Below are 14,108 nucleotides of genomic sequence, written 5' to 3'. Positions count from 1 at the left end.
AATTAAATTGAATTTTATCATCAATATCACAGATAGAATGATAGGCTTGTCGTAGCGCAGGGGGACAGAGTGAGACTGTAAGCGTGAACGGTTGTGGGTTCGATTCCCACTCGAGGTAATATAATATTTAATATTATCATTTCTTCGCTCTGGTGTCAAGGCAAAAAGTGGCGTTGATTTCCTCCACTCAACACGCAATGCCACCAGAATTCGACGGAAAAAGGAGGAAGGAGTGTCTTAACACTTCGTTCCCTCTGCCTACCCTGCTGTGTGGGGAGATGATACATTAAAATAATAACTAAAAAATAATAGCTCAGATTTCTGATCTAATCTATCTAAAGCACGCTCACCATTTTTTAAAATTTGCTGTTTGATTTGGAAGAAAGTTTTGTAAGTCTGTACGTACACACTTCTTCTGGTACTACTGGATGGAATTCAAAGAACCTTTTTTTGTTGTGTTAGTTAATAGCTAATTAACTATTGGAGAGTGGCACATCTAATGTAAAGTCTAGACTACTATGATTTTGTAAACCCTACCTACCTACCTACCTACTATTGCCTGAGCTTACTTTTTAGTATAGTAAGCAGTTCTCGTTGACAAATAAAAATAATTAAATACTGAGGCCATGCAACATTTGTCTATAATCGCGATGATTGTGAGGAATTTCTTTAATTTACATACCGCTTACAAAATTTTTGTTTAATAAAAATAAGGAGAATTTATCTTACCATTTAATTAGCATTTGCTATTGCCAATAGTCGTGACGAACAGATGTCGAGAATGCGGAGGGTTCAACAAGGTCGCGCAACTCAAGAGTGCCCTTAATCAACGAAAAAAATTGCCACCATTTTTCATTTTGTGCAATTACAAGATGCCAACGTAATATAATAATTTGTTTTTGCTGAGACGTTAGTTAGAATTTGTGTTACTTTTGTTTGTTCCCTTAATATAGTGAAATTGAAGTAGACAACTTTTGCTTATTATATTTGTAGCGCAATTTAAAAGCTTCACTTCACAGTATCAATATAATTTAATTATATAAAATGTCCCAGTGTAGGTAGTACTCCTTAATTATAGTGATATCATATTTTCAGTAAGTACATTAAAAGTTTGTTTTTACGAATAATGCAAAAATAATTCATTATATTAAACTTATAAAATATAATAAATAGATCAAAAAAAGTCATACTTATATTTGCCTTCAAAATATTTTTTCAATAATAATTTGTTTGTATTTCAAATTCATTAAAAAATATGAGAGTGTGAACAGAGTGTCTTAACACAAGGTCCCTCTGCCTGCCCTGCTATATGCAGGATACACCGTGAATCTAAACATTTATGAATTATCAAGAATAATATTAACATTAAAAAGTCATTGAATATGTGTATGTGCAATTGGATACATATTATATAATGTTATTGAAAAAAATATCAAAAGGTTCCAATTAAAAAAAGAAATTTAGAAGAAAAGACATCAACGAGATCAAACTTTTTATAAAATGGACGTAAGTAATTAATAAAAAAAGAAGATAGTTTTAGTTTATGTAGTATTTTAAATATAACAGACGCTTCAGAAATAAAGTAAAGTAAAGAAAGAAATAAGTAAAGTATAAATAGAGTAAGAAATATAGGTATGAAATAGATAACAATTAACGTCCATTTTTTAAAATAAATAATCGCTTAAGATGAAATTTTTGAAATCTGAATATTTTTGCATGTAGACTTACAGCACCAGGAGTCGTTCGTGTAGCGGCGGCAGCTCGAGCAGGTCGGCGCCGCGGCAGGACAGGCGCGTGCCGCCCTCGGCGCAGGCGCAGGCGGGCGCGTGGGCGGGCGCGGGCGGGCACGCCGCCGCCGCTAGCGCCGTCACCGAGACCACAACCAGCACCAGCGCCGCCGCCATGCTTCACCTCGCGGTCGCATCGGCGCACGCGCACCACCTCTTGCTCCTGACTCTCATTCTCACTTTGAACTACCACTTTACGGTAATCGAATTTTAAATAAATATCACTTACAATACACTAGCAGAAAATAAGCTCAAAGGCTACCACTTTATTATAGACAAGTATATTTCTCGTGCTCATAAACAAATACAAATCCGCGACGCGTGTCAATCGCGTATAGTCGAGCAGGGGCTCGCGACAAAACGACACAACGGTGCGGCGGTGCGGCGCGTACTGAAACTGAGTGCTGAGTGCTGAGGGCGCGCGGCGTCGGGGGACGGTGCTGGTGCCGCGGAGTCTGGCCCCGCGCTCGCCGCCACCTCCGAGCGCACCTACTCCTCTCCGCATGATAACTTTTCACAAACAAATAATGTATCAAATGACACAAAAAGTGTTTACGGCTTAAATATAATAGAAATTAGAAAATATAGGGCCCGTTTACTTCGGCAAATCTAACAAAAATAGTTACACAAATACAGTTAGTTATCTTTGAAGCAAATTTCAAACAATTTTACTTTTAACGTAAAGAATTTAATAAATGGGAAATAAATTTCGGAATGATTAGTCATACTGCATACATACGTGCTGAATAGTAGTAGTAGTTTGTTTTTCATGCTTCATTTTTAAGTTTTTATTTTTAATTTATTGTCTTCATAATTGTAACGCATTCTTATTTATATTTTCATAATACTTACCTATATTTTTTTAAGTCTCCGTTGCTACATGTACGCTAAAATATAAGAGGGTAAAATTTAACTTTATATTAAAAGTTAAAATGTTATGGTAACAGTTGTATTTTTAACACCCTAGGGTTTGTACCTAATCAATAAAAAAATCTGATTCTGAAGTGGCAGAACTTCCGCCGCGCTTTACCTCGACACCAAAGCGAAAAAATAAATAAATACTCCTTCGAGTGGGGATCGAACCCACAATCAGTTTCTTTTAAAGAATTAAAATTTTAAAAGTCGTAGATTCATGTTCTACTACAATTTTATATCACCATAAATGATATTTTTATAAAATAATTTAAGAAAGTAGAAACAAACTTATTTTCTATTTTATTATATTACAACTTTGCCATAGTGGTCAAAAACTAAGGATCGTGAACATACATCTTCTTCTTCTATCTTCTAGGCAAGCGTGCACCACCGTAGATCGCATCAACGCTCAACCAGACTTGATGCGGTCAAACGCACGCCTATGCAAATAAAAAGCCTATGAAATGCTCCCATCCACACTACCCACTAAAACCTCACGCTGCAGGGCTACGGGAGTCCAGGTGTTCTTCTTATACCCTAGCAGCAGAAGCCGGTCATCCTCGGGCCAGATGAGTAGATCAGCTTTCCCCAAAACCGATACCTAAACCTCTAAACCTATATAGTTATTATTAGATATTCATAAAGGATAACATTTTCTAGAGTATATTTTAAATTTAAAAGAAATATTGTAATTCTGTTTGTCTTTAGAAAAGAAAAACGTCAACGTAAAAATATTTTAAGTCTTTTGTTATTTAATTTTCAGTTTTATTACATTCATTAATTTAAATTTAATTTATTATTGAAAACATTTTTTTCTACCTTATTTCAATTTACTGCCATCTAGTAGCATAATATAGAACTTGCTAGTGGTATTTTTGGAACAAAAGTCGTTGTTTTTTTAAGTATTATAACTACCAAGCATGAGATGTCTATGTTGTTATCATACTGTTATATTATAAATATAATCTATCTATACTTTAATATTTAGAATTTACAATAAATATAAAGGACTAGTATATAATTATAACTCATCAAAGCTTAAAAAACTTTATAAAGAATATGTAGAATAGCTAGAAAAAAAACACGTCTTTCTTGGTAGTGTAATAAAAAATTAAACTATCTACAATGAGGAAAACATTTATTTGTAAATAAAATAATAAAATATAGTAAAAAAAGTTAATAATTAACAATATATTTCAAAACTTATATAAATAATCTAATTTATAATTAACGGCTTTAAAATTTATACAAATTTAAACATGTATTTAATTTCATTGTTGTACTTATTGGAAGGTGTGTGACATCACATTAATGATAAATATAGCTGCGCTTTGAGCGGTAGGACACGAGATTATTATGACAATAACAATATGTCCTTGTTTAATATGCGCAAAGTGTATAACGAACGATAGTACTACAACTACAAGAGCACTGTGTTAAAATGTAACATTTTTAATGGAAATACATCTATAAAGAAATATATCTAAAAAAATTACTTTGAACTACATTTTTCTAGTACACGGTAATATGGCACATGAGGAGTGACGTCACGCGAGGCTCAGGAAGTAGAACGCGAGTAGCGCCACTGCGTAGAACGCACCGCTCAGCGCCAGCAGCGCGCGCACGGCCGCGCGTTGAGCGCGCGAGCCCCCCCTCCGTCCTCCTCTCACACGCACCGCCCGCGCGCCCTTATTGTAGCGCTCCGTGTTGAGCACCTTGCGCGCCGCCGCCGCCAACTCCGTTGCCACTTTGTCGGGCGCCGCGCGGGTCTCGTTTACCGTCGGCACGAGTAAGTCCCTCACGATCGCGCCAGTCGATGCCATCATTTCTTGCAGTTCTGAGGCCGCGCTCGCAGACTGAGATGACTCCGCCTCCGCATCGACGTCTGCTTCCGAGACCGCGTCGGGGCGCGCGAACTCCGGTGCAGGCGCCTCGTTGTACTCAGCCTGCTCACTGTTGCGGCCGCCCGCCTCGCGCGGCGCCCACTCGCGCTGCCACAACTCCGGGCGCAACGCCACGGACGCCGCCTGCCTGTAGTCGGGTGGCAGGCGGCGCGCCGGGTACGCGCCCAGCGCCGCCTCCCCCGCCTCGAACACGCGCGGCAGGTCGCGGCGCGTGCGTCGCAGCACGGCGTACCGCGGCGAGGAGAGCGGTGCGGGCGCGGCCGCTACCAGCAACACGCCGGCGCGCTGAGAGGGTGCCGGAGGTGAGCACGAGGGGCGCAGGGGCGCGTGATGGTGGTGTGGCGCGACGGGGGCAGAGCGCAGCGGCCGGCCGTAACGGAAGTAGCGGTCACTGTATACTACAGTGGCGAGGGCGCCAGTGCCCGCGGCCGGTAGCAGGCGGGCGGCGGTGGGGCGCACGGGGCGGGGGGCGCGCGGGCGACGCGCCAACAGGCGGCGCAGGGCGGTGCGGCGCGAGGCGGCGGGGGCGGGCGGCACGCACTCGTAGGGCTCTGAGTAGAGAGGGGCGCGCGTGGGTGCTGGAGCAGCGTGGCGCAGGCGGCGCGGGCGACCGCGCAGGAGGCGTCAGTCGGCAGGCAAAGGGCGCGTGCGGCGCGCAGCCTCTAGGTCGTGTAAGGCTTCGAGCACGGTGGCGGCGCTCCAGGCTTGCGTGCGGCAGGAGTCGGCGCAATAAGCGCCGCCGGCGTTTGTGAGCTCGGGCAAGCCGGCCCAGGGCGAGGCCTGTATCTCGCGCAGGTGCGGCTCGAGCACGGAGTAGGCAGTTGCGACGGTCTTGGCGTATTTGCCGTTCTCGTGCGCGAAGGCGAGGCGCGCGCGGAGGTAGAAGCCGACTGGCCACACCCACTCGGGGCCCTGGTGGTAGTTGAATCCGTGCGCGACGGCAGGGTCGTCACTGTTGTTGGAATTGTCGTAATCGCCACGATAGGCCCAGTCGGCGGGGTCGAGCGTCTTCATGCCGAGCGGGCCCAGTAGCAGGCGCTCGGCGGTGTCAAGTGCGAGCCAGGCGTGGCGCGGGTCAAACAAATCGGGCGCTACGGCCATGGCCAGCACGTAGTTGCAGCGCAGTTGGTAGTCGGGCCAGGCGTGCGCGGCGCCGTGCGAGTCCTTGTAGATGGCGCGGCGGTGCACGAGGTCGGGGCGGCTGTCGGTGGCAGCGGGCGCGGGTGGCACCCAGAAGTGGCGCTCGAAGGCGCGGCGCACGCGCTCGGCCCACTGCGCGAAAGTCCAGGCCGTGAGCGCGCCATCGCGGTGGCGTCTTGCCACGCCGGGGTAGGGGTAGCGACCGGCGCGGTGCAGCGCCGCTAGCCAGGCCGCCGCACTGTAGGCCAGAGCCACAAGCTCCACGGCGCTGCCGTCACGCGGCGTGGCGGGGCGCCCGCGAGTGCCGGCCGTCTCAGACGAGCCCATCTTGTCCATCCAGGTACCGCAGTTGGCGTCGTTACCGCCGAAGGGGAATCCTGTCTCGGGGTCGACGCCGATCTGCACGTTGAAGCCGCGGTCAGACATGTGCGCGTCGATGTTGCGGCCAGCGTTGCGCTCGCGGAACACGAGGCCTTGGAAGTGCACATCAAGCGCCTCTTGCACGACGTCATGCAGCGGCTGCGGCGTGGGTGGGTCGGCGGGCGGGTCGTCGTCGCGCGGGTAGAGGCGGTGCACGGGCTCGTGCAGTATGGTGTGCCCGGCGGGTGCGGTGGTGCAGTACTGCTGCAGCGCCAGCAGCCACCACCAGACGGCGTCGCGGCAGTTGTAGCGAGCGCCGCGACCACCGTCCAGCAGATTGGGGATGAGACCGTGCCGAAGACACGCCGCGAACGCCAAGATGTGGTTCCGTGCATCCTGCGACAATTTGCTATATACATATCAAAAGCTCACAAATACTTTGACATTGTTATAAATAAGGAACATAACAAAATAAATTAAACATATATTAAATAATGTTCAAATTAAACGATGATGATTTATTTATTTATCGAAATGTAATTATATTAATGTACTAGCGGGCCCGTGCGGTGCTACGCCCGCTTGAAATAGAAATATTAACATATTGAAAACTAAAGATTCAGCCAGTTCAGTAAAACAGTTGTATTAAATAACTGTTACGGCAATTAGAAAATTTGTCGAACTAAATACTTTAAATTGACATTACTTTTTTATTTATGAACCGATTGTAATAAAAAATACCCTAGATGTTTCCGAAAGCGTACCAGAATCCAATAGTGAAAACCGCATCTATCAAGCGCACAGACAAACAAAAATTTGAAAAATCATTGTTTTAGGTTCTATTACGTTAATCAAGGTTCCCAATAACATTTTTTTTTTAATATTTTCCAAGTACAGACACTGACTCATTACGATTTTATTATAAGTATAGATATAGATTTCACAATAATATATCGATGGGTCTTATGTATATGGAGCAAACTAACAATTTAATCTGATATTACAAAATAGAAATTTCTGCATAGAAACTGTGCTGAAAATATATGCGTCGGTGATAGAAAAATAGAATAATTCAAAGAACCTTCATAGCTCTAGCCTAGATATTGTGTAAAGGTGTTCTTTATAGGAATAAACTACATAAAATGTAATAATCGTGCAGTATATGGTAATACCTCAAATCGGCCCGTCAGCAGGTACAGGCCGCGCAGGGAGATGAAGGTGTCGCGTCCCCAACATCGCATGTAGCCCACCGTGAAGTGCGGCAGTCCCGCCGACAGCGATGCCGGCGCTGAGCACGCTCCAGCAACGCCCGCGCCGCCCGCCAAGGGTAGCGGCAGCGGCGCCGACTGCACGCGCGCTGTCAGCTGCACACTGGTGAGCGCCAGCGCGCGCCGCATCGCGCCCCGCCCCGTCGCCAGCCGCGACAGAGCCGCGCGCTCCACCGCCGCTTGCAGCGCGCGCAGCACGGCCCCCGTGTACGCCGGCGCCAGGAAGCGCGCCACGCGCGCCGCCGGCCGCAGCGCCGCCTCATAGCGCGCGCGCACGCCTGCCAGCCGGCCCACGCCTGCCAGCCGCGCCGTCGTATACTGCGCCAACCAATCACCCGCGCGCAGATTGTCGCACAGCGCGTGCCCCAGCGCGTCCGGCTCCGCCTCGGCCAGCAGTGCCGCCGCGCCCGCCAACCCTGCGTACGGCAGTGCACCGCGCCCCGGCACCTCGTATACACCGCCACCGCAGCGTTCGCGTTCCTCCGTCTCGCAGCAGTAGAGTAGCGTGTTGAAGTCGGCTAGGTCCAGTGCAGCCAGCGCTGGCTCCAGCGCGTAGGCGTCGCGGCCGGCGCGCGCGTTGTCCAACGCCGCGTGCAGCTCACATAGCGCGGCCGCCTGCTCAGTGTGAGGTGCCACGCGCAGCGCCAGCACGGCGCCAGGCGGGAGCGCGCGCAACTCTACCACGGTAGCGGCGCCGTCGCGGCGCACGGTGGCCACGAAGGCGGAGCGCTCGGGGGGCAGCGCGCGCCTTACACTGGCTGTGTACTCGCGCAGGCCGGTGATGATATCGGGATGACGCGGGAGGGCGGTGGGCGCGCGACATGGCGGGCCCTCGCGGTGGTGCAGAGCGGCCTCTAGCGCGACCTCCTCCAGGCGGCCCTCGAAGCGCAGCGGCGGCACTGCGCGGCCGGTGCATGCAGGCTCGGGCGCGCGGAAGGCGGTGACGGCCAGCAGTATCACGGAGCGGCGAGAGCGCGGGTGGTGGCGCGTGACAGCCACCACGTCGTCGTCCATCTGATCCACGTACACTTCGTCGTAGCCCTGCTCAGCCAGCTCGCGGTGCAGTTCGGCCAACGCGCGGCGCGCCGCCACCAGGCCGGCGCCTTCGTCCACAGCGGGCTCAGCGTCTCCCCACTCTGCGTAGAGGCGGTCCTCGTCCACGACGTGCACGTGGTGCGGCACCAGCTCGTCGTAGCCGCGCGTGCTGCCGGCGCCGCCACACGCCATACTCACGAGCGCAGCGGTAGGCAGCAGGTCGAACACGGAGCGGCGCGCGATGGGTGAGGGGTTGTCGTGCGTGAGGTCGAGCAGCAGCGCGGGTGCGACGTCGGGCCTGGCGGGCCGGCGGGCTGGCAGCAGGAAGGCGCCGGCAGGGCGTCCCCCAAAGCGGTGTAGCAGGCGGCCCTGCTCGCGCGCGTCCCACGCGCTCTGCGCCTCACGGATGAGCGCCGTGATGCCGAGACGGTTGACGAAGATGTTGTCGACGTGGTCGGAATTGGTAAATAGCTCGGCCACCACGTATAGGTCGGGTCGGACGGCGCGAGCGCAATCCAGCAGGTACTCGGCCACGTGAAGCGGCGTGGAGTGGCAATTGTCGAGGCGCAGGCCGTCGAACACCTCGGCCGTGCGCTCCACGTACTCGCGCATGCGAGCCCATAGGAAGGCACTGTCGGCGGGCGCATCGCCGTAGCGCAACTTGACGCTGTCGCCCCAGGCCAGCAGCTCGCGGCGCAGGTACACGCGGCCATCAAGCGCGCGCGCCGCGAAGTCCTGCAGCGGGTCGGCGTTCATCACCCAGCCGTTGTGCGCCATCACGAGGCGGCCCGCGGCGCCGTACACCAGCGCCTCTGCCTCGGCCGCGGCCGGTATGGGCTCGGGCAGCGTGAAGTAGCGCGGCACAATCGGGTGGCGCGCAGAGACCTCCTCCAAGCGTGGTCCGTCCTCCTGCAGGCGCTCGTAGCGCACAGCGGCGGCGCAGTTGTCGACCGCAGCGCGCAGGTGCTCGCCCATGGTGTCCGCAGCGGCCGCGTTGAGCTGCTCCAGCGCCACGCGCAGTGCCTCCCCGCAACGCCGCACGCGCGCTTCCTCGTCGTAGCAGTCGGCGCGGTGAACGTTGTAGAGGCGCAGCGCCAGCTCCATGTCCACAGTGGCGGCGAGGCGGCGGCGCTGCGGGTCGGGTAGCAGGGCGAGCGCGGGGGCGAGTTCCCCAGGAGGCGTAGGGGTCGGGGGCGGCACGCGCGAGCGCGCCGTGCGGCAGAAGCGCTGCACGAGCGCGTCCACGTCGCACTGGTAGAGTTCGTGAAGGCGCGCGGCGGGCAGTCGGCGCGCCAACAACTCGTGACGCAGAGCGTCCACGTGTTCGGCTAGCACGAGACGGCGCGGCACAGCGGGCTCAAGCACTCCATGCGCCACGTCTTCACTAAGGCGCGCCAGGAGCGCGTCCAGCACCGCGGCGGGCCGCAAATGCGGGCAGTCCAGGCAGTTGTAGGTGGCCTCGGGATGCTCGGCCAGCCAAGGGGTCTCATTGGCGGTATGGTTGAGCACAACGTCGCAAATGGATAGCATGCCCCAGTCGCTGCGCATGGTGGCGACGACGGCCTCGACGTCAGCGAGCGTAGGATCACGGCCGGTGGCGGGGTCGGCGTAGCGTGGGTCGACTCGTAGCTGGTCGGCGATGCTGTAGCTGGAACCAGAGCCGCCCAGCTGCTGCACGGGCGTGAAGTGCAACATGTTGTAGCCGGCTTCGTGCGCCACGCGCAGTGTGCGCGGCCAGCGCGGCAGCGGGCCGAGGCACTTGGCCAGCACGGTCTGGCACATGACTGCATGCAGCGGCACAGGGTGGCCACCAGCGCGCAGAGAGGGCGCCACGTGAAACCAGCCGGAGCCTTGTGGGCCGACACGCGCCTCGGGACTGTCGTACACCCAGTAGTAGTGGTAGACGCCGGCGCGCAAGAGGCGCAGCTCGCAGTGCGCGTCCTCGTCCGACACGAGCAGGCCGCAGCCGAGCGGTTCGTCGTGCTTGCCCGCGGGCTCATCGCGGCGCCACTCCAGCCCGTAGTACAGGCTGCGCGCGAACTCCACTGGCTCTCCCTTCTCCTCCGCTGCGCACATAATACTCAGTCAGTGTTCATCCACCACTCACATTAAGTTGACTTATATAATATATTATATGTGTAAATACTTACATGTCTCGGATATTACATAGTTTGTGTAGAGGAACACCTTACGCCCGAGAAGACTCGGACCCGGACTGAACTGCAGCCGACAGCCCTTTTCAAATCTGTAAAAGTTCGGTAATTGCAACGAGATTTCCAATAATAAATAATTTAGGGATTACAATGTTTTCTCATAAACTAGTTACTTGTAAAGCGTAGCGTCCTGGTGTTCTCCATGATTAAGAGTGACCACGAGCACGTCGGTCGCGGGCTCCGCGTCGTTCGCCTGCGGCGCTTCCTGCGCGTCTTGCGCCTGCGCATCGCGCCTCTCCACCGCCATCTGCCTCTGAGACACACCACATAAAGGTCTACCTTGTGAGTATAATAGACTTACTACTATAGTTAGGGATGCTCTACATCTCTGACACAGTGTAACTACGCACTAAACGAACGCAAAAAAGAGTGTAAACAAAGTGAACATGAGGTAGGTAGCGCCACCTTGTCGAAAACGCCTCGGTTGTGCACCTTGCGGTAGTCGCTGCAGTCGCGCGCGAGTAGCTTGTGCATGCTGTGCGGTGTGTGCGGAGTGTAACGGAGTGAGCGGGCGCGCGCGCGCCTCCTCTATATAGCGCGGTGTCACGCCAGCGTGACTGCGGCTGCCTTTGTGTAAGCTTCTACTAGAGACCGGTCCCCACACAAAGGTATCGTTCGAGCGTGTACCACTAAAGCACGTACTTTTTACGCCTTTTATTGTGACTACTAAACTTATAATATGACCCATCTAAAAGCGCAACACGAGACAGACCACATACTCTTACATTATATATAGGGTAGACTGGACACGGTTGTGGCAATAGTGATATTATAATTACTAATGTAAGCAGTTATCAATATTCATAAAAAAATAAAAAATAAGCTTCACGCTTCCCGCATGCAGCAGGTAGGCAGAGGGAACCTTGTGTTAAGACACTCACTTGCCGCCGAATTTTAAGAGGGAATGCGTGTTGAGTGTCGGAACTCAACGCCAGGTTTTTTGCCTTAGTGAAGTTTGCGAGGAAATGAAAATATTAAGAAATAATAATTCATTTCCTCTATAGAAGTCTATAGAAAAACGAAAGCATAACACTCCAGAACTTCATTTTTGTTATGTGGATCCATCCACATTGTGTATCCAGATTTTCAAAAAACAGCACTTTGTTCTGTTTTTCTTTAATTTTCTCTAGTTTTCTATTTGAGTCTGTCAATTTATTGATTAAATGTTATTTTATTTTTCTTTTTTTTAGCTTCATGCTGTCTTCCTTAAATAACAGGGTAGAGTATGACTGATGAGTAGTAGTGATCCCAAAGTTAACTGTAGATAGCAGCGCCAGGTTTTTTTATTTGATATCTAACTTTTGAATCTTCCCAAGTTAACAATGTGCAAAAGCTCAGAAAACATTACTTCAGAGTGTCCACAACTTGTTGACTATATTGTAGATAGATAGTGTTACGACGCTCAGTTTGTAATACCAAATTTTTTTAAATGTGCATACTGATTAGCAGTATGCAACTCTGTGCTTATTACCAAAAGGAGAAAATAAATAAAACATTGCGTCCAGTGGGTATTGTCCCCTTATGGGGATTTACAATCAAACACTGTGCAGCAAGCACGAAACATGTGTTCAATGAAATATTTTTAAAAGTCTAAATTTCAAATTTTATAAAAATCGGTGGCGATTTAAAGATTTTTCCATACAAACTTTCACCTCTTATTGGCACCCTTAGGGGGTAAATTCTTAAAAACCGTGACACATGTGTTCAATTAAATACTTTTAAAAATCTAAATTTCAAATTTTATAAAAATTGGTGCTGATTTAAAAAAAAATCCATACAAACTTTCAACGCCTAATTTACCCCTTTAGGGTTAAAATTTTTCAAAATCCCTTCTTAGTGGATGTCCAGATTACGAAAGTAAACATCTGTCCGTATTTCAAGTTTCTACCATCAGCGGTTACAGCTGTGCGTGCGTCTTACCTCAGTCAGTGAGGACAAGTCCTTTTATATATATAGATAATACTTAGTTCTTAAATTATTCTAATAAATACACAAAAAAATACCTGGATGTTTGTACTGTCATATATTTTTTTAGTTAAGCAACAAAATATCATAGTGGTCTATTACTTAGAGTACTTGGTTTGTAAGTATACATTCATAGTTGCAAAGTTATTTGTCATGGTAATTTACAATGGAGCCTTTAATATCATTTCCATTATGCGAACATTCTCTAACATCTTTTACTTACTTTACATATATACAAATACAGTTTTTGTATTCCAGAACTTTGTATTCCAGAACGAGGTCTGCTCGCACGCACTTTTACAATATCAGCGGCCACATTTATAATAAAATTAACAAACATAAATATATATATCCACTACCTTTTATTAAATGTAAAAAAATAATTAGAACTTGGATTAACAAACTGTCCTACATTGAAACTGAGAATTTTCTTCTCAACTAAATAAATACACACTTACATATCTAAAAGCTCATACCCGCGCATGCACGCATACACAGGCACACACATACACCTACTCACACATACAGATACTCACACATACACATACTCACACATACTCGATGTTACGCTAGACGTGATAATTACGCTTTGTTCATTGATTAATAATTTTATAAGTCTAGTTAGTTTTTTTCTCCTTTTTTTGTTTCGACGATTTTGAAAGATTATATAGTGTTTCTTGTTTTCCACTTTATTTTATGCACTTTATATTTATAATATTTAACTGATAATTAATGCTTCAGATGTCTAAAACGTCATAAAAATTGTAAAGGGGCAAAGACGCTGGTGGCTGTGACACAGTCTATACTAGTACGGCTACCAACGCACTCCTCTTCACTTAAGAGGCAATTTGTAACATTTAAGTTGATTTGAATAAATATATTTGATTTGATATTTGATTTGATTTGAATATATTTAATAAGAAGATTCATTTTATAGTTTCACATTTTGCCAAAATCTAATTAAATAATAATTGTATTGTATATATAAGAAAAATTGTGATTGGGGGCATTTATCAATATAGTGAAACCCAAAATAATTATTTTTATATGTTTGCACGTTGTCTTTTTGTCTAAGAAATGGCCTAACTGATTTAATTCATTTTTTACATAGATATAGATTGATACATAGCATAAGTGATATTTACTTATGCTAACCATCAGCATTAAAGTACAGAAAAGATATAATTTCAATAGTATGAACCAGTTTTGTTACGCTCTCTTCATATTCACAAATTAAAAACAAGTTTAAAAATATTTACTTACTATTAATAGTAGAAAAGATTACTGTGCATCCACAACACTCCCTGCGCTAGCGCACATCACCACCTCAAGTGATATGTCTCTCTGTTCTCTGTCGTTTAATTATAATTAATAAATGATTAAACGTTACAAACGTTCGATTGCATCCTTCACTTTCAAATATATCACAATTCCCTCCTTGACCCCCAACAATAACAGTTTGACAGTTCGCTTCCCAAGCTCAAGGTGACCTCTACTTCACATTTATTTTTGTCATATTTC

At 48.4% G+C, this 14,108-nt stretch overlaps 2 protein-coding genes across 4 annotated transcripts in view; both read right to left on the bottom strand.

Annotated features, from left to right (window-relative positions):
• The window catches only part of rk (G-protein coupled receptor rickets), a 47,878-nt gene extending 45,676 nt beyond the window's left edge, over window positions 1–2,202 (bottom strand). The window contains exon 1 of the mRNA XM_085195484.1: window positions 1,729–2,202. Within this exon, the coding sequence (XP_085051610.1) occupies window positions 1,729–1,904 (176 nt within the window). The 5' untranslated portion in view covers window positions 1,905–2,202. The remainder of the gene's footprint in view (window positions 1–1,728) is intronic.
• Window positions 2,203–5,225: 3,023 nt separating this feature from the next.
• Window positions 5,226–14,108, bottom strand: LOC146532942 (glycogen debranching enzyme). Of its 3 annotated transcripts, none has more exons than XM_085195439.1 (5): window positions 13,851–14,108; window positions 10,736–10,873; window positions 10,560–10,654; window positions 7,279–10,475; window positions 5,226–6,502 (listed from the first exon to the last, which is right to left on the bottom strand). In XM_085195439.1, the coding sequence occupies exons 2-5, from the start codon at window positions 10,867–10,869 to the stop codon at window positions 5,231–5,233; spliced, it is 4,698 nt and encodes a 1,565-aa protein (XP_085051565.1). In that variant the 5' UTR covers window positions 10,870–10,873; window positions 13,851–14,108; the 3' UTR covers window positions 5,226–5,230. The 3 variants fall into 3 exon arrangements, with proteins under 3 accessions (XP_085051565.1, XP_085051562.1, XP_085051563.1); XM_085195436.1 differs by lacking the exon at window positions 13,851–14,108 and adding an exon at window positions 12,811–13,010 and having other exon boundaries at window positions 10,736–10,875; XM_085195437.1 differs by lacking the exon at window positions 13,851–14,108 and adding an exon at window positions 11,028–12,783 and having other exon boundaries at window positions 10,736–10,875.

Source organism: Heliconius melpomene, chromosome 13, assembly GCF_056956725.1.
Source record: "Heliconius melpomene rosina isolate 202511_hmr_F chromosome 13, ASM5695672v1, whole genome shotgun sequence".
NCBI classification, from domain to species: Eukaryota; Metazoa; Arthropoda; class Insecta; order Lepidoptera; family Nymphalidae; genus Heliconius; species Heliconius melpomene.
This window is presented reverse-complemented; position numbering and strand designations above follow the sequence as displayed.

What these genes read in the sequence shown, in the direction of transcription:
- LOC146532942 (XM_085195436.1), bottom strand. Translation starts at nt 12,927, where the DNA reads ATGTTTGTTAATTTTATTATAAATGTGGCCGCTGATATTGTAAAAGTG. An exon ending in CAGGACGCTACGCTTTACAA is followed by an intron (nt 10,655 to 10,735) that starts GTAACTAGTTTA and finishes GAACTTTTACAG; the next exon opens with ATTTGAAAAGGGCTGTCGGC. An exon ending in CTATGTAATATCCGAGACAT is followed by an intron (nt 10,476 to 10,559) that starts GTAAGTATTTAC and finishes TTATGTGCGCAG; the next exon opens with CGGAGGAGAAGGGAGAGCCA.